Source organism: Ixodes scapularis, unplaced genomic scaffold, assembly GCF_016920785.2.
Source record: "Ixodes scapularis isolate PalLabHiFi unplaced genomic scaffold, ASM1692078v2 PGA_scaffold1__304_contigs__length_218370807, whole genome shotgun sequence".
Lineage (NCBI taxonomy): Eukaryota > Metazoa > Arthropoda > Arachnida > Ixodida > Ixodidae > Ixodes > Ixodes scapularis.
Genome location: NW_024609846.1, coordinates 76136937 through 76157145, shown reverse-complemented (window position 1 = coordinate 76157145; position 20209 = coordinate 76136937). Strand labels below are relative to the sequence as shown.

Here is a 20209-nt window from a genome sequence, read left to right as displayed (position 1 = left end):
TTGCGCCCCGTCAGTTAGTCCCCCGCACTAGCACCGTTGGGACTAACTGTTACACCCTTTCAGTTACACCTCGAGGACTAGCTGTTAGGCCCTTACACTTGGTCCTTTGGGATCAACTGTTACACCGTTTCAATTGAACCTCGAAGACGAACTGTTAGACCCTCGCGCTTGGACCCCTGGGACTAACTGTTACACCGTTTCAAATGAACCCCGAGGACCAACTGTTAGGCCCTTGCACTTGGACCCCTGGGTCTAAACGTCGCGCCCTTGGATTTAGACCCCTGGGACTAAAGGTTTATCTTTTACATTTGGTCCCGGGTCACAAATCTCCGAAACGAAATTGTGGAGTTCAGGTTAAACGTAGCTTTATTGCCTCGTAGATACACATCGCATTCAAGGATGACTGAAGTCGAAGTTCCTTTGCGGTAGAATCCACGATAAGGCCAAATTCCGAAGAGTGCACTTGCGTCGACGATGGCTTGGACACTGGGACGTCTGTCCAAGCCGGTCGTGGTCCCAGCACCGTTTATTGGGGCACCGGAAGCTTCCTGCCTGTTTGGGAGGAAATCAGATTATTAGTAACAGGGCAGCGTAAATACCTAATCGCTTGACAAATATATGAAATATAAGTTATAACACATGCATAATAAATTAACAAATAGGCTGCATAAATGATACAATGGTTCACATCCAACATGCGATCTGTTGACAGCAGACCAGCACAATATTAGATTTTAGCAGACCGTTCGCTGCGAATTACAGACCCAGCGCGTGCGTGCTCAAACTATGCTTCAAAGTGACGGCACGATCTCCCGCCATCAACGCGAAAGTCTAGTTTACAATCGAATAAATATCTCCATTAATGCCGCTTCTCACACGGAGCGAAGCGCTGATGTAGCGCTGCTCACGTGTCATGAGCTACTTTTCGTTTGCCATGAGCAAGCGTTTTGTCCGTGCGATACAAAGCTGGTGACCGATCCCGTCAGCACGCGCTTAGCGCAAGGTCAGCGCTATGCCTGTAGCGCTCCGCTGCATGTGTGGACAGGCGTTTATGGTCAAGCGATCCTGCCAGGGTCTGGGAAACACACACACATAAAAAAAATAAGCCGTCGGGAGAACTGGCGTTTCGCTCGATACGATTGAATATCTGTGCTGCATAACAAAATCAGCAACCATGGTGCCAAAAAAAATAGAGCATGGCGCGCGCTTTGCAAGCTAGAGAACGCGCTCAAAATAAAACACTTTCTGAAGCCGCAGTTAATAAATACACCATAAACAGAAGCACTTCGACATACCTTAATTGAGTTCCCTTGACTTGTGACTTCAGAACAGATCAAGTGCAGTGCTTCAGCGCCGCGAATCCAAACCGGATCCCGCCATGATCGGAGACGACACAAGGCGACCAGCCTCCTTTGAAGGCTGTATTTCGACTTTCAACTTACTAAAAACAGGTTATTTTCAAACAAAGACACTTCCCATTTTCCCGGCGGACCCCATCTGCACAACCAACGCCCAACCCCCCGCGTGAAGAAGGAATGCGGGGTAGGGGATTGGGCGGAGGGGGCAGTGCGCGCAGAAGATAATCTCTTTTCCCGCTCCCACTACACATGACACAAGGACACCGAAGAGCTCCAAGGATGGGAGAAGGTCGCCACTTTCAACACGCCGGTCGAGTGACGTACAAGCAAACACGTTTTTTTTCTTTTAGCTTTCTCGAGTGGCTTTTTTTTTTTTAGTTTGCATTTGTTTTGTATTAGTAGGGTGCTGCCAGGTGTGACGTTCCGGGCGTGGCTCGTTCTTCGTTGTTCATCTGGATTGTTTTGGAAATAACGACGACGATGGCATGAAGGTGTCTGGATACTGCCCGTGGATGTGCTCTCCAAGTGGAACGTGCCGTGCATCAAGTGTGTCGTTGCGGATTTTGAGTTGGACATTGGACTACCCAGGAAGGTTTGTGACGCAGAGACGGAGGCGCGTTCCCACCGGCGATGCGACCTAGTCGCGCGATAACTTTCATCGCAAAAGCGACCATCGCGGCCAAAAAGCGACGCGATTTGAGCAGTCGCTTCTCGACCCGACTTTTTTGAGATGCGATGTAGTCGCGGAGCCTCTGAGCCAATCAACGGCGTTCGGAGCGAGAGTTTTCGAGAAACGACTCGCCAACGAAGGCGTTGGACTCGCTTATCGCACACGCCGGTGTGACCATCTAATTTTTTTTGCGATGCGATCTAGTCGCATCGCGTGACTGCTTATATCGCCGGTGGGAATGATCTGTTTTACCGATTGAAGTGACCATTTATTCTGACTGCGAGACTCCGGTGTTAAAAGCGTGGCTTTTACAAATTGTTACGTTTAATTTAAAAAAGAAAAAAAGTGTTAGTATTTGGAGGTGTTCCGTTTGGATAAATGCACATTTTTTGCGCGAAGGCAAATTACGTAAATGGGACTTGTGGAATGTCAACAGATCCTTTTTGACGAGATAGTTGGGTGAAGTCGAGTCAACACATTCGTTCACTCGCATTCACACAACGCGTGAAGCTCTACCATGTAATGTCTTAACGTTCGTGGCACATTAAACAAATTCGCCAGTTTCGTCCGAGTTTGTCAACACTTCGAGCCGTGCTGGGCTGAGTCTCGCCGATCCCCAAGACAAGCGAAATAGCATCCGTCCTCCTGGCAAACATTCCGTTTGCCTTTGGAGACTAAATCATACAGATGCACCCTGTCTGAGGGGGACTAATGGGTGCTTTTGCTCGCGCACGCCTATCGGTTGGTCCCAGTCAAGTGCAATTAGTCCCCAGCGTTTGCGCACGGTACCTAGCTTGAGCCAGATGGTCCTTTCGGGGAGCAACTGGGAGTTCAGAGGACCAAATGCTGCCGTTAGTCCCTTGAGGCCAACTTTTTTCTTAGAGTGCAGACCTGCAGTCAGTCATTTGTTACATGAACGGCAAGGGTGACATTGACGGCATGCTGAAACCTTTTGTATCTGAGTTGTCACTGGTTCAAGGAATAGTATTGAAGGGTAGCAAAGTTGTGGTCCCGAAGTCCATGAGACCGGAGATGCTCCAACGTATTCATGAAAGTCATTTGGGAATTAACAAGTGCAAATCAAGAGTCCGACGTTTGTGTTTTGGCCAGGACTCAACTCGGACATCGAAACTCTGCTACAAGGGTGCTCAGTATGCCGAAAGTATACGTACAAGCAGCAAAGTGAGCCCCTCATATTAAGGCCAGCACCGAATCATGCGTGGTACAGAGTGGGAGTTGATCTTTTCCAGCATGGCGGAAGTTCGTATCTTTGTGTATTTGACGCGCATTCGAACTTTCCGGAAGTAGAAAAGCTGACGGACACCACGGCATGTTCTGTTATTGCAAAGTTGAGCTCTATATTTGCAAGATACGGAATTCCACTAGAGGTCTGCAGCGATAACGGGCCCCAATTTTCGTCTCACGAGTTCACTGTTTTTGCATCCAGATACGACTTCAAGCATGTGACGTCGAGCCCGGAGTTTCCCAGGTCGAACGGACTCGCCGAGAAAGGGGTGCAAATTGTCAAGCGGATCTTGAAGAAAACTGAGGAGGCCCATGAAGACTTCTGGCTGGGGCTACTGGGCTATCGATCTGCCCCCCTGGAGGATGGTCGGTCGCCAGGAGAGCCGTTACAAGGCAGGAGGCTACGCAGTCGAATCCCGGACTTCAGCCATCAACCCAGCAGGCGTGTTTTTAAACACCGCCAGCTCGACACCCGAGGCAAGAACCTACCCGACCTCAAGAAAGGCGAAGTCGTGAGGGTGAGAGACAAAGCATGGACTCGTAGAGCTCGGGTCTTGGGATCAGCTGCGCCAAGATCATATCGGGTGGTTACCGAAGACAACAAGCTGCTGCGACGCAACCGGCAACATCTTCTTGCAACACGTGAGCCGTTTCAACAAGAAACTGCTGAAAGCGACGACTCGGACAGCGGGGATTCAACCGAGGAACTGAGAGCGACACCGGCCTCCTTGCCCACAAGACCGCCTACGCCGGGTTTGCAGGACCACCCCCTGACGCCGGTCCCACGACGATCCACAAGGCACACCCGTCAACCAGAGCGCCTGCAATACGACAGCAATTTCAACCAAGTGCATCCCATCTACCATTGGAACTCCTAATGTTATTTATGAAACAAAGGAAAATGTATCGTGCAAGTCACGCACGCGCTGCATGTAAACCGCGATGTCATATCTCGTTAACAGATAAACTGTTGACACGTGCTGCGCTGCCGCGCAGCCGCGTCGTACTATATAACTAATCACTTCCTGAATAAACGTGGTTGTTGGCTTGACACATCACGACTGATACAATGGTGTCCGCGGGTTACCTTTAGAACTTCTACGCTCCTGCTTGCGACACCGTTGGCAATATGTTTCTATTGGCCAATTTTCTTCTGACGTTAAACCTATTCACTCAGGCGTCCCACAGGGGAGCATTCTGAGACCGTTTCTTTTTAATATGTACATTAATGACATTGTAAACATGAGTCCTGCAAAATTTGTCATATATGGCAACGACAGTAGCCTATTCTTTTCTTCAGATAATAGCGATGATCTTGTCACAATCGCTAATGACACTTTGTCCAAACTTGGGGCATGGGCAAAAGATAACTGCTTAAAAATTAATACTGATAAAACTAAAGCTATCATTTTTCGACCCACGGATAAGTGCGTAAATCTAACGAGAAGCATTGTGCTTGACTCTACGCCAATTGAAATTGTCAGTAATTTTAAAAGTCTTGGAGTCATATTTTCGGAACATATGTTGTGGGACACTCACATTAACCACTTACTTGAAAAATTATCTACCATCATAGGTCTGACATTCCGTAACGGCGAAAACACTCCCAGCCACTGTGAAGCTATTAATTTACAATTATTTGTTCTAATCTCATCTGAGCTACTGCAACCTTGTCTGGGGTAACACTACATTCACAAACCTGAAAAAATTATTTTTACTGCAGAAAAAAATGGTTAAAATAATATGGAACCTGCCTTATCTTTTTAATACAGGCAGTGTTTTTTAAGAAGTTTAGCTTATTAAAAATTCATAGCCTTTCTGAATTTATACACATTGATTCTGAGTTCAAAATAAAAAAAAGGAAACATTATAAATCGTTGCCAAATTTAGCGGCATTGACACCAAATCTACACGTTCACTGAACTAGACACATGAAGTATTGGAAGGTGGTCTACTGTTCTACAAATTATGGTAGGCAAATGTTGCGATATACTTTACCAAAACTGTGAAATTTCCTTCTAGAAAGAAAATTTGCATTGACACTATCCTCTTCAAGGCTTTGCGTTCTTTTTATCTGCAGCAGTGGTTTACCTCCCTTATTCAAATAATTCTTCAAATTTGTTTATGCTATATTGAATGCACTCTTTTTGTGTTTTTCGGATTTCTGTCTGCAACGACCTTGCATGCCATCTGTTTAGGTGATTAATAACTGTTTTGTAATCTCGTTCACACACGCACGCACGCACACGCACACACACACACACACACACACAGACACACACACACACACACATATATATATATATATAAATATATATATATACATTTTTTTTTGCTGCAATGCCAATGTACGGTGTCGAGGGCTGGTCAAGCCTCCTTTGAGGCTTTTACCCTTTGCTCCACCATGCTTCATGGAAAATAAAAATAAACTATTATTAATATTAGTTGCTTTATGGGGGTAACGTGTGCATGTCTGCTGGTTTGATACGAACCAGACGGATATTTTTCAGTCGCGCGCCAGTCACCAGTGTTTGGAGATTTGTGCTGGTCCTTTGTCTCCCTTGCTTTCCTTCTCCATCGATTATTTCCGTCATTCTTGTCCAGCTCGCTTTCACCTTTGCATTCAATTGTGTTATCAATGATATTTTATCTGGTGCAACAATATATTTATATTTGGCTCATTTGAAGAACGCTGATATAAGATTGCGTTCATTCACTCTCGAGGGACAAATCGCAACTTCTGATTATCAGCGTAATGTCCCCTTGTAACGAGGGGATCCAGGCAGGGCAGCTGTCGGCCTTCTTCGGGATGGACGGTGTACTTCTGCAGCAGGCAGGTCGTGTACAGAAATATCTGCACGTTAGCCAACGACTCCGCAGGACACATTCTTTTACCTGGAGGAATGCGAAAAGGTACCCTAAGACCGGAGAACAAATAACGTGCGGTGTTGAACGGAGCTCGCCTGAAGTAACACCCTTTGGCTAGGACTACAGGTCTCTGACCACTTTCTAACTGTGAGGAATCAAAATCAGGTGGACTCTATACTTTTACTGCTATAAACTAGATAGGAGGACTAGTTGCTACACTGGCCAGCGATAGGAGCTAGAATGCAGGAGCGTCGATCAGGCAGTACAGACAACAACAAAAACTATTGGGTTGTGTGCGTGTTTATACACCCTAGAACTTGGTCTGCCTGAACGGGCGAGGAGTCTCCTAGCTGTAGATGAGAGATTTAGCCAGCGCAGTATAACCGTTACACTGGTGTCTTTAACGTGCACCACGCAGTGATAATACACGACCGCACGCCGGTACGATGCTCATCCAGATCGAAACTGGCAAGGGTGGCGATTGCAATCATTCAGTCGGCGTACTACTATGAGTGCGTTGTAGAGGGTGGAGGCATGGGGCGCGAGGGTTGGATTTACATATTTGAAAACCACCACTGCCGTTCTGACGCTTCGCCGGCTTCGATCGCTGCCCGCTACTTTGCGTATTCTATACAACCCGATCGCCGCTTGGGCATTCCAGCTCATATCGCCGGTAACTGCACATATATTTTAAATACAAAATGATGCCAAACACCATAAAAAAAGAAGCGTTGCGCCACATACAGCTTGTTGCGTCACTTCCTCTGTGTTTGCTTCTGGCGGTGCTTAGTATTAATAAACGTTCGCTGTTGGTTCTGGGCTGAATCATCAATCAGCGACTGCTGATAATTTCACGAAGCATACAACGGGGCGGAAAAACTAAAGATCAACATTTTCTGCATGAGCGCTCATCTTGTGGTTGATACCTGGTAGAATCACAATATGAGCACAGTATCAGAATCGTGTTCAGGCTATTTCAAAACTTACGACACCGTTCAACCGAGGTGAGGATGATCGAATACTTAAGCCTTGCGAGCGTTTCGTTTAGGGCAAAAGCTCTAGAACAGGGGTGGCCAAGCTTCGGCTCGCGAGCCGCATGCGGCTCTTCGCGTGTTAAAGTGCGGCTCGCGGCCTCCCCCCCCCCCGCCCCCCCCCCCCCCCCCCCCCACACACACACACACAATACCCCGCTTCCCTCCCGGTCACGGGAGCACTCCCCCAAAAGGAGAAATGGAACGAGTTTTAAATCGAAAGACTGGTTGCGGTTTGGTAATCTTGTGCTACCTTACGTACAGTTTGGCGGCTTTGGACTTGGATACGTTTATTGCTCTGGACAGAAAGTTTGCCCTCCCCCCCCCCCCCCCCCCCCGCGGCTCTTGGAAGTTTCGTGGTTTTGTTTGCGGCTCTAAGGCCGGGTCAGCCTGGCCACCCCTCCTCTAGAACATCAGTAGTGTGACAGCTAAGTTTCTTCCGAATCTCCGGTTGTTTTACGGGGGTTCTTTTTTTATTTCTTCATGGACAATAGTCAACAACGGAATCCAGCTGCGCGTTCTTCTTTTCTGATTCTGTCATATGTTAGCAAATTATGCCGCTGCTAATATGTTACAGTTTATTTAATATGCCTCGAATTCCCAATAAATGTGGAATGCATGAGCGATAATGGATAACAAACTAGCCTCCCCCCCCCCCCCCTTTTTTTTTTGAGTCGTTACAGATGTGTTTGTTTAAAGGGAATGCTGGTGACGAGCTTCGCAACCACAATTGAGCTGCCTGGCTAGTAAGTGGATAAAACTGTTAAACGGCCCCTTTCTGGCTGTTCGCGTTTTGTGTTTTAGAACAATCTTTGGAAAGCAAAACGGCTTACCACATTAATTGCGGGAATATTTTTCATTTTTCAGCCAATTCATCAATGACCGCACAAGAGTCCTGAACACATGCGCAGCACATGCATGACCATATATGGCGTGGGGGCAACCCCACGGTTCCTAATAAAAACACAGATACTGCCAGCATTCCTATCGCGTGGAAAATAGGTTTGGGTTGACAGAGAACACTACACACCACTACGCCACTTGTCTAGAAGTGTGGCCATTAACCAAATGCATATAACGGCAAACTAGCATATACCACGTAATGATTTGGTTTGCTTACCGAATGAAAAAGGAAGGTGGTGTTCTGGCTTTTTAACAAGTTCAGTGCCATCTGGTGTTAGAAATCTGGTAGGATCAAAGTGATTGGGTCGTTTCCAGAGATCGGGATTGCGTTTCATTCCGTTGGTGTTTGGTAAGACCACGGTGCCTTTAGGAATAATGAACCCGCCAAGGATTATGTCTTCTTTTACTCTGTAAAATAAAGTCAGTGATACAAATATGTTTGTATCGTTTACCTTTTAAGGCCATCTGATAATGCCAAAAAAGACAGACATTGGTCTACATCAAGAAAAAAAACTTTTATCTTGTGTTAGGCTAACGTAACACTCTTCGCACACGTATTGATGGGATTAGGAAAGGTGTACCCTCTGGGTATCCCGAGCGAACTCTCTGTTCTCCATCGCAGTATCTCCCACATGCTGGCCGTGGTGAAGGGCATCTCCAAACGGTCCTTCCAAGCGGGCTGTCTGTTGCGACCAACGGTGTGGTCGATTTCCGCATGGATCCTCGACTGCACCGTGTCAGGGTTCTGGGCACAGATGAGCAGCATCAAATGGGCCGCATAAGGCGGTGTAGCCACGCCATTCAGAAAGAAATCCAAGGCAGAGCCTAGCAGATGGCACTCTGGGAAGGGGGGGGGGGGGTGAAAGCAAACATTTTTGTATTTGGATTTTATGAATTCTTTGCCAAACTCAATCCGAATGCGCAGTTATATTGTTATAAACTTAACTGAAATTAATTCGAAGTACAAAAGATTAACATACCCCAAGATCCCTGCAGCACTTGGCTTGTGTTCTTTGCGCTAAGAACACTATTCCTATAACTAAGGATTTGTTTTGTTAGTTTTATAAAACACAGTTAATCTCTATTTCATATAGCATGCAAATCAGTTTTGTCCCTCATTATACGTTCATATACTTGGAAGGGCATTGAAAACCACTCCTAGGTTTACTGCGCCGGACATTTACTTGAATTTCATAATTACTCGTTTGCACCATTCTTGAAATGAATAATTACGCTTGAATCGGAATGTGCGAGGCGCGCTTACCTCGAAAGTGTGTATTGGAGTCGTTTTTGTGCTCTTTAATTTGCTTCAGGTAACCGTCAATAAAGTTGCGAGTCGTGCCCTCTTCCAAGGTATCCTGGTTCTCTTTCACCCGTTCACTAAAAAAAAAAAAAAAAAAAAAAAAAAAACAGCCAGAACATTTACCATAGATGACCAATACACGAATTGAAAACTTTGGCCGGCAAAGATTAAATTTCCAACATGCTTCTTATGTCACGAATGCTTAGCAGCGATACATGCTTTATTGAAAGACCGTTTCGTAGGCTTCCTTAGTTACAGTCTTGGGTAAGTTACTTGTAAAAAGTAAGTCGTTCCAGTTACAGTTAATTTCTGAAAAAAAGTAGCGAAGTTACCTTTCCGTTACTTTTCGATAACACACAAAAAAAAAAAAAAAAAAAAAAAAAAACTTAGGAAAAACTATTGTCTGAAAGAAAAAAAATATAGACACGAATCAGTGAAGCAGTCACTATAGCGGTAAATTCGAACTTTATAGTTTAGCTGGAATATTAGTTAATTTTATAAAAATAATAAAGTCCAAAATTCAACTAAACATGTTTTCTCTGACTTGAACACGAAGACTTGTCGTCGGAGTACTCATGATTGCAAAGTTTGCATACTGCGGTCAAATTGTTAGCAACCCACTTCACTACAACAAAATACTGTCTGTACGCCGTTCACGCTAGTTCTTTGTTCTCATCGATATCCTTAACCTTGGTAGCACCAGCACATTGCTTGCTCGTTGACGGTTGCGCTAAGTTCATGGATTCCTTGGATATAGTTCAGTACGTACACGGCAAGCCAGAAACAAACCCCGCGCAAACAACAGTGAATTTTGGCTACACTGTTTACACCACGTCGGAGTAGGGGCGCAAATCAAGATAGGAAACATACGAAGTGCCCTCCGCGTGTATTGTTGTTTCACGTTGGATTCACACGATCAGAAAGCGTGAGCAGAAAAAAAAAGCAACAGAGATAGTGCTTCAAGATATTAAGATGTAAGTGCTCAGTCACAAAGTACAAGCACGTGCGTAAAGATAACTAGATTCTTCGTTTCTTATTTTTTTCCATCAAATCTACACGTGCCTATATTCTGGTCGTGACTCGCGAGAAAGAACGTATTCCCAAGTTTGTGCAAGGCTAACTTGACACTCGAAATGTCGAAACAGACAATCTGGAAAGTGCAAGTATTAGCTAGATTATACTCGTTTAATGATATATAATTAATAAAGAATTGAAAAGTAACGACAAAAGTAACGTCGTTACTTTCATCGTTACCTCAGAAAAAGTAATAAAACTACAGTTACAAGTTACATTCTTAAAAAGTAACTCGTTACAGTTACAAGTTACAGAAGAAGTAACGAAATTACAGTAACGCGTTACTACCTAAGACTGCTTAGTTATCAGCTATTTCTGAAGTGTTCGACAGAAATAAAAATGGAAAAGAAAATACATGGTTATTTCTACTACTCGATCGGCAGTGTTTTTGATTTGTTACACAACTTGAATACAAATCCTGACGTAGGTAAAATACTGGAGGTTCATTCGCCAACCGTTAAGTTACAGTTATCAGTGTCGTCGGAGGTGAACCGGAGATGGGAGAGAGTTCAAACATTCTCAACGTCAGGCACACGCGACAGAATGCCACCGATGAGCACAATGCTACCACCCGTGGAATATGGAACAGAAAGTCGTTTTTCGATGAGTTCCCTAGTTGTTGTTTTTTTTACCAAAATAAAAACAGATTGAAATATGTGCCCCCCGCGGCCACTCTCAACTCTCACATCGTCTTTCCGGGAATGTGGTTGTCACGTGGTTGTGACGTTTAATGGGGAGGTAGGTCTCCGGATTCGCAGGCGGCTTTGGCCCTGTCAGCATGTTTAGACGCGCAATGAAAAAACGTAAAAAAAAACAAAAACGAACAGAAAAAAAAATTATGCAGCTCGTGGCCTCAGCGTCTCATTAAACATTATTTTTAAATGTAATATTTTATTGATTTCTTTTATAGCTTCTGTGGGTCCGTATGTTTCACTTAACGTGATAGCGAAGCAGAAGTTTCACGCAAAAGCAGGTTCTCCTGAACGATGCTCCCACTGCACGAGCGCGCGTGCTAGGCAGGGACGCTGAAAGCTCGCAGCTCGCTCTTGTAGCATCAGCTACGCTGGCATTCAGAACGAAACGGAGTATAAAAAAAAACTGTAGTTTGGGGGGGGGGGGGGAACATAATGACGCACGTTCGAAACGCGAGCAGAATATTCTATTTTGAGAGAACTGTGTGCGTCTGTCCCTCGTATATTTTCTGTTTTTATTCTTTTTCCGTGTGAACTGTATTCCATCCAACGCGCTCTGCTACGTGTACCTGAAGCTATGCTTCGTTTCACCTTAGGTCCGAGCGCGGCCGATCTTATGAGCCGAAGGGCCAATCAAACAGCGGAAGAGGCGAAACCTCATGGCGTGCTTTCTGTTGTTGTTGGAACCAGCCGGTATTCGCCGTCTGTCTGCTCCTGCGCGGGCTAGTCAAGCGCAAACAGCACGCCATGACGTTGCGCTTTTTACGCTGTTTGATTGGTCCTTCAGCTCATAACGTCGGCCGCACTCGGACCGAAGATGAAACGAAGTATACGAGTCATCGCACCGGTGCCGCAGAATGTCACGACGACGTGATTTCACAATTCGCATTTGAGTTGAGGATTAAAGCTAAGGAGGAAGAAGTAGGAAAATCGTTTAGTTAGTTTAGTGACCCCTGTAAAATCATGGTTGTCAGTTATCTGAAGTTTTATCTGAAATCACAGGAAAGGCTTTTCCGCCCTCCACAAACGTTTAAACAGTTCGTGACAGACCAAAGCAATATTACATGAGCTTACTAACACCGAATCTTTTGCCGAGGATGTCGCACTTTTGAATCATGACGATCAGCAGTTGCGCCTGCTCTGCACAAGAAACAAAATGGCGGCGCCGACAACAACGTCGGGGAACGGAGTGTCGGTACTCTAAACGCAGCTTCTTTAGCGACTCTAATGGGACTATAGACCGTTTTACTGAAAGAGGGCGAAAGAGAAAAGGGGAAAGGGCTACCAACGCTTTCCCCCTTTCTGATTGTGTAGAAAGAGTGAAAGTCCCGGATGAGGAGGCTCCGCCGGTGTTGGGTGTCTGCTGTGCGCGATCTTCGTTCGCGGTTTTTTTTCTGTTTTAAACTCGCAAACTTAATTAAAGCCCGAGGCTTCGATGGCAACAGTCGCCCGGTCATCGGGACACCATTGCTGGGTCATAGGGTGCATGAATAAAAACAGAAAGCATAGAATACTGTCCGAGGACATATGTAGCTTGCAAGGAATCCAGCGAGGCGAGGGCGGCTGCAATGTCTTTGAACTCCATCGCTTTCCACATGACCCCTGTCTCCGGGGGCAGTGGATTGCGTCCGTAAACCGAAAAGGCGTTTCCTCAACGCCATCCTTTCGACTTCGCTCGGGACATTTCGTGAATGGAGCGCGCACCGAACGCTGTACCGCCGATGAACATGGGGTACGCTCGCAATGTGCGTGCGAGTTTTCTCATGATAACTGCTGTTTCAGCTTGTAAAATTTCGTAACTGAATTTATCTTAATAGTGATCATTTGCAGTGGTGACTGAATCGATTTTATCATCTACAACACTTAGTTGAAGGCTTATTTCCGCCGCCGGGTGAGGCTGGAAATTGTTGAAAACGTAGTTCTATTGGTTTTTGTTTGTTTGTTTTTTTAATCGCGATCTCCTGCGCGATACCAGAGAGCCGGCAAAAGTGCTCCTTGGAGTGCCGCTGGTGGGTTGTTTCCGTTGACTAAGGCGCTTTGAGGCGCTTCATAGTCGCTGCAGGGAACGTCTCGTGTGTTGCGATCTGCGTTTTCGAGCCCAGTGTGCACGTTTCTTTGTTTGAGTCATGGCATCCGCCAGTGTGGCGACGGGGGGAACAGCGGCAGCGAACGTGCCAGCTATAGAAATTGGAGGTGAGTACTCAAAATATTGCATCAAATAGTAAAATAATTCGTGGCTGCTTCGAGGCTTTCTGCGGTTCGACAAAAGTACATCTAGAGCGTCCTCGTCGTTCATTCACAAGGAAATATAAGAACAGGGACACGAAGATAAAAACAGCACAGCAAGACGATATGTAGCAGCTCCCGGCGTTTACAAAGTTAATTGAGGTTTCCGTTTCGTGTATCGCTTGTTGATTACAACTAAAAGCGGCTACGTTGAAATAGGCCCATTGCAAGCAAAAATGTATAAATGGTTCATCATTTCCAGTCATGCGGAAAGCAATGGAGCTTAAAAACATTCCAGCCGTACTTGCCTTGCCGGATTCCATGCAAGCTACATAGGTCCTCGGACAGTATTCGACGCTTTCTGTCGTTATTCGTGCACCCTATCACCCAGCAATGGTGTCTCGATGACCGGGGGACTGTCGCCATCAAAGACCATGGCTCTAATTAAGTATGGTAGTTTGAAACGTAGAAGAAAGCGCGAACGAAGTTGGGGCACTGCAGACGCCCAACACCGGCCAAGCCTCTCATCCGTGACTTCCACTCTTTCTACACAATCAGAAAGGAGGAAAGCGCCGGTAGCCCTTTCCCCTTTTCTCTCTCGCTTTCAAAATGGCGCTACCCACGATAAAACGGTCTATAGATTGGCTTCTTAGCCAGCGAAAGTGGCGCCAAGCAAACGGCTTGCGGCACGTACCGTTTGCTGTACACCGGGTGCGGCCGATATCGGCTTTGCCCCACGGCTTTGCTGGAGAGCTGCGAGGTTTATTTGCCATCTAGATTTAGAGAACAGTTTTGAGACGGTGCATGTAGGACTTAGTGACACCATGGCAACGCGCAATGCCTTGTGAGAGCTTCCTTGCGCCTTCCTGTCAATTTGAGGAGTATATGACCGCGGCCGATGCCGCGAGCTATTCCAGCGTAACTATAACAGCCAATTGAGCTCCGCGCGACCTTGAGCTCCGGGAATCGCAAAGCAAACCCGGACAGTCACATCCCTTCAGTGCTGGATTAACTTTGATAGCTTGTAGCGTCCACATGATACATCTCGGCTATTCAGTGGTCCGTCTTTATGTGTCTTCAGATTAGACGGAGTTTTGCGTCTCTCGAACACTGTGCATGGCAGCCGCCATAACATATACCTTGCGTTTTTGTTTCCTTTTATCTGTATTATTTCACTTCATCATTACCATAACAGGTAAAGTCGTTGGTATTTTAGATTCTACTGTGTCCTTCTTCCCAGCATTGGCCTTCGTGAAGAGACTCGTGAACGCCCGTTTCAATGGCTCGGTATGTTGGTAAGACAAAAGAAAGTCACCCAAGGCGGCTGGTATCTGGCGCGTGTCTAAAGCGCCTATGCACTCAAGGTTCTATTTTAACATAGGTGCAAGCGAAGTCGAAGGCACGAGCACAGTGTTTTCATGGCCTGCACTGAAGTCACATGAGCTGTCATTGTGGTGGCCTTGGAAATTTTTGCAACGTGAACTGTGTACTATCGCTTTTCTTTTAACAGGGAAAGTAGAATTCGCACGGGCATGGTGCAAGGACGTCAAGTGCCAGCCATGTGAAGCGATAAATAAGCCGAACATGCGTCTTTTTGCCTTCTGAGCTATGCGACGCCGCAGATTCAGACTGAGGGAAATGACCACATTCACGATTGTCCCGGGATCATCATCAACGCCCGCCTTGGTTCACGGACGTACCGAATGTGAAGAACGTGGCATTTGTAAACAGAGGGATAATTATATCTAATATGGCCCGAGCTCTCAGGGTGAAATACGCCACGGCGCATTTTTTTTTCTTTTGCAAATATAAGATGGGTTTGAAAAGGGCCGAGATGTAAAGCGGCCGATAGAAACCGGGTAGGTAAAATGAACTTTGTGAACTTAAGTCCCGGGATAAAAATCACGCTTGGCGTTTCTAGCGTTTCTTACAAGAACCGACATAAACTACTAGCAAACGCGGGAGAGAGGTGTACCACGAGACAACCAGCGAGAGCTGCACCACAGTTTCCTTTCAGAGGTCGCTCCATAGACGCTCATTTTAATGAGCTGCGCCGCCATCTGCTTCAAAGTGCCCCACGAAGCACGGGCTCGTGCATTGGCGTATTTGATGATTTCATGACGCTTGCAAGATATACAAACACATCAAGGGGCTTTGCTGAAGCGTGTGACACTTCGGTGTGACCACGGGGTGTGACCTAGGGACTCGCGGAGCGTTAGATTACGTGGTACGTTCTTACCGCTAGATTGGTTGCAAAGGTGACCACGGCATCGGCCGTGGTCACCATAAAATTGAAAGTGAAAGCTCATCGCGCGGCCGTGAGACACAGAATGTGGCCATGGCATCACTATGCCATACATGCGTCGCCTCTCATTGGTCCTATTTTTTGTGTGGTGCAGCACACAAATTTCACGCAGGCCATTCTGCGACAGAAGGGCAAATCTAGGGTGCCTAGGCAAAACTGATCTCGGCAGTGTCAATCAAAGGACTCGTGCAGTGAGTCGCCATGCGTGCAAGCTCGTAAAAATAACAGGAATAACAACGAATGCTGTGGCAAATACTTTACTAGGGGGAATACATTCCACTCCTCTCAAATACAATAGCCTCGGCGCGGACAGGTTTTCTGGGCTTGGCGAGAGCCATCTATCGTCGTGGAGGTCTCGGCAATCGGGCGGTAAACGATGATATTGATGATGGTTGTTCTACATACCAAATTCATTGTTGTGGAAATGCGCGAGACACGTGCCGAACGCCACTCCTTAGAATAACATAGCGTCTAAAATCTAGCTCAGTGGTGCGCTAAATACTTTATTGCGCTGTGCCGCCATGATCTTCCCAAGGGTTGCACGTTGCACGTGCCTCGTGCATCGACGCACCTTGCGCTACTTTTGAAACATGATTTTAGATGGAATCAGAGACGACACCGCCGCGGCCGCCGCGAACATCCACGTGCACTTGTGCGTCGACTGACGCGAACCTCCACACCGCCAGGGCTGGATTCCGCGCTCTATGCGTTCTGTCTAATGCAAATGAGCAGAGTGGAAAGTATTCCCCCGAGTAAAGTATTTGGCTGTGGCTTGGGGGATCTGGTACTGGTGTCGCCATCTCGTCTAACCCATTGAAAACAAGTCAGTCGAAAACGGCCCTATCCTATTTATTTACATAAATACGCAAATACCAGGACATTTAGGCTTCCTGTAAGGGTCTTAAAATTACGATACGAGACGCCTCTAGTACATACTACCACTATTTCCGTTACTTTTGTCATCTACGTGATTTTAATTTTAAAATTGCCTCATAAGTCGCTTAAAAACGTCCATATGGTCTTATTTCTGGATTTTAATTAAAAATCTCCAGCGCTCCGAGAAAAAATCCAAGGGTCGTACGACCTTCAATATATCTTCACAATGAACATAAAAAGTAATCAATACTGCCGTGTATTGTGTGCGTGTTCGCCACGTATAGCGAACACGACCTATTAAGCCTAGGCATGCAACGGCGGGTGGATGCAACCGGAGACACCGGCAGGGGAGAGCGGAACGGCGAGTCACATAGAAGCACGGGACGCCTGAAAAGAACAGACTGGGCGCTGTTGCCAACCTGAAAAGACGCTTCTCATAACACCAACAAATTGAAACCTAAATACTTTGATAAATATATCCTTGCATCATCCCAAATTAATCGATACATTACAAATACTCCGGTGCATTCCCGAAACGCAAGTTTGTGTAGCAAAATTTGCTCATTGAGTGACGCGCGGGTATAGAAGTTTTAAGTAAGCAACGTTCTTGTACCGACAACCGCCGCTTTGCGTTGGACAACTTTCCTTTTACGGCGAAAGACGTTATTGGCGAGTTGTCGCTGTTGATCCCATGTCTGTTTATTCGTGTAGGACCGGACTGTCATATGACGGCACGTGACGTAACAATGCCAAGTGACGTCGCGGAGCCACGTTACATCAATGTGTCATGTGGTGTCACGATGTCACCTGATGTTGCGGTGTCATCCGCGTCGCGAAGCACCACTTCTCCCTGCAGAGAATTTTAGCGTGGACGTGCACTGGTGCTAGAACACGTATAGACTTTGCGAGAGACGAATTTGTACAACGATGACACAAATTCCACCACAAAGTATGTCGCTCTGCTGGACCTTGTGTTTGACAAATACCCTCACAGTGTCGATCACCTTGGTTACACACTTGAGTACCAAACCTGTAAAATGTGTAGTACGCTAATAACTTCTGAATAATGATGTATTATCTTTGTGTGAAGTGTTAGTGTATGGATACTTTCGAGAAGCAAAGCGTGCAGCATCTAGACTGTCGCCACAGTTCATCTGCAAGACACGGCCAGAAACCGGGAATATGTTTTTAACTGGCTAGAAGACGTTAGCGTGAACCAGCTGCACGTACAGACCTTTCCTATAATCGCCTTCTGCGCGCTGGCATCTTTTTCTACTGGGCTGTTAAACGGGTTCTGAGCGTGTGCAGTGGCTCTCTTTCGCGAAATGTAAGACGCCGCGCATGCGTCCACAACGCAGTGACTTAGCATTTTTTGCCTGGATTATGAGCGCTGGAAAGGTCTAAGGACGGCCCTGTGGCAGGATCTGAAGAAGGTGACGTAAGCGCGTAAAAGCTGCAGATAAGAGGAACGCGCAGTGGCGTGATATAGAGGCTATATGTGAGCGACAGGCAAAGGATCTGTAATGCAATCGCATTACATTTCCGTTAGCAGCAAGCAGAAAAGAGCCGGATTATGTTTTTTTCTTTTTGCGTTTTTTGTTTTGTTTTGAGAGAATAGTTGTTTATTTACAGTCACGGAGAGGTCAACCTGCATAAAAGCTGATTTGCTACTTCGTAAAGGAGTGGGGGTAAGGTTGGGGGACAAGAAAGGAAAGAAAAAAAGAGAAAAAAAAAGGTTTAAAAATTATATATAATAATACGTATTTACAGTATATACATCAACTGCTATAGCAGCTTGAATAATTGAGTATGTGAGAGAAAATGAATTTGTGTTTTCGTGGCCTTATGTGCGTCTCCAGACGTTAACCACGGCCCAAGAGGGTGGTGTAGTTCAAGTTTTTCATTTGGTCCTAGTCCTAGCTGTATTTTTAGCGTCTTTCTTTCAGATCATATTTCTTACATATACACAATAGATGGTCACTGTCTTTGGGTGAAGAACATGAAGAGCACATGGGTGATTCTTTCTTGCCAATAATATGGAGGTATTTCTTTGTATATGCGACGTTGAGACGCAGTCGATGAAGTGTTGTCTCTTGAGCTCTTGAGAGGCGTCGTGGCAGGCAAAATTCTAATTTGGGGTCAATCTGTTTTAGGTATTTGTAGTAATAATGTGGGTCTTTCTAAAACGACGATGTTATTTCACTGCCGATTGTTCGAGTGAGGGTGTTGGAATCAGTTCTTGAAAATGGAATGAGGAAAGTAGCGGTTTCTTTGTGAGCTTCTCTGGCTGCGTTGTCTGCACAAATATTTCCAGTAATTCCGCAATGCCCTGGCATCCACTGGAGAACTATATTGTGCCCCTTAACCAAAGCTTTTTGGTGGATCTCTAGGATTGCGTGAATAAGTTGTATGTTTGGACTTTGTTTACGGAGTGAAGAAAGAGCTTGAAGAGAAGAAAGAGCTTGAAGAGAAGAGTCGAAGATTATCACCCATTGGTGTGGATTTTGTAGAATAATATTCTGCATGGCTGTTCTGATCGCCGCGAGCTCTGCAGCAGCCGAGGACGTCACATGACTTAGTATGTTTCTTTCTACACGTGCAAATATAAACTTCTCACATACATCGCAGCTTGGTCACAACGCTTCTCCGATTTCAGTACACTCTGAGTGAATGACTGACGCGTTTAGCAGAGACTTAACAAAGAGCCTTATATGTTTCGCCAATGAAGCAAGAAAAAAGTAGCGACTTTTTTAATCTAACTTCCAAGCCATGCTAATAAACTAATAAAAACGTGACGTCTCTCCCGATTACTCGGGAATTTATTATAGCCGGTGATAGGTCAAGAACGAAGTGGAAGCTCCTCCCACCTCTTTCCACTTCATAAGTGCAAACGCTGGAGAGGATGCGACCACCTCTCTACTATTCACTCCGCTGAGGTGGAAAGGGATGGGAGGAGCTTCCACTTCGTTCTTGATCTGACACCTATGCCCCTTCAACTCAGTCAGTCTACTTGCTCATCTTATTGACATCACAGCTACTGCTACGCGTCACAGGGCGTCGATACTTTTAACGGCTATCAAATGGACGATGCTGAAATTTCGGTATTTATTACTGAAGGGTTTGTCATGCTACCGAAGGAGCGCGAAGATGCAGTTTACGCTATTCCTTCTTTTTATCTCTCTCTCTCTCTCAAAAAAAAAAAAGAAAAGAAAGAACAAAAGAAACTCACCGGACGAATTCACGAAGTACGAAAATGGAGCTCCGCATTCCAGCCATTCTGGTGTACGGCACGTACGACATGATTGTGCTGAGCCACACCGGTTTGGAGTCTACAAAGTTGCCCATACGAAATCCTTGTAGAATTCTCACAAGGGTCTGCTCCAACTCTCCGTGTTCACGGTCGCTGAGCTTGTAAGTTGTACCAAACAAGATGGCACTGATGATATCAAATGAAATTGTGAAAAAGCAATCTGCGAGCGGAAGAGTGGATCCTTGGGCATCTCCAATCTTATTCAACAAGGACCGCATCTGTTGCTGTTCAGGGTGCACAAAAGGATGAATGGCAAAAACTAGAAAAACAATAGCATTAAAAGGTTAAGAAGCGCAAACAAGACAAGAACAATAAAAACACAAAGACAGCACGTGCGCTAATTCACAA

The 20209-nt window shown here is 45.8% G+C and overlaps 2 protein-coding genes across 2 annotated transcripts; one reads left to right on the top strand and one right to left on the bottom strand.

Moving 5' to 3' along the window:
• Positions 1–3479: 3479 nt before the first annotated feature.
• Positions 3480–4208, top strand: LOC115316924 (the record flags this gene model as incomplete). Its single annotated transcript, XM_029976443.3, has 1 exon — positions 3480–4208. A coding segment is annotated over one exon (672 nt), but the record flags the coding sequence as incomplete, so codon positions are not given.
• Positions 4209–5986: 1778 nt separating this feature from the next.
• On the bottom strand, positions 5987–20079 carry LOC115327164 (cytochrome P450 2C31). The gene is made up of 5 exons (XM_040500977.2): positions 19781–20079; positions 9340–9455; positions 8657–8915; positions 8293–8483; positions 5987–6168 (listed from the first exon to the last, which is right to left on the bottom strand). Exons 1-5 carry the CDS (start codon positions 20077–20079, stop codon positions 5987–5989), a joined length of 1047 nt encoding a protein of 348 aa, XP_040356911.2.
• Between the last annotated feature and the right edge of the window lie 130 nt (positions 20080–20209).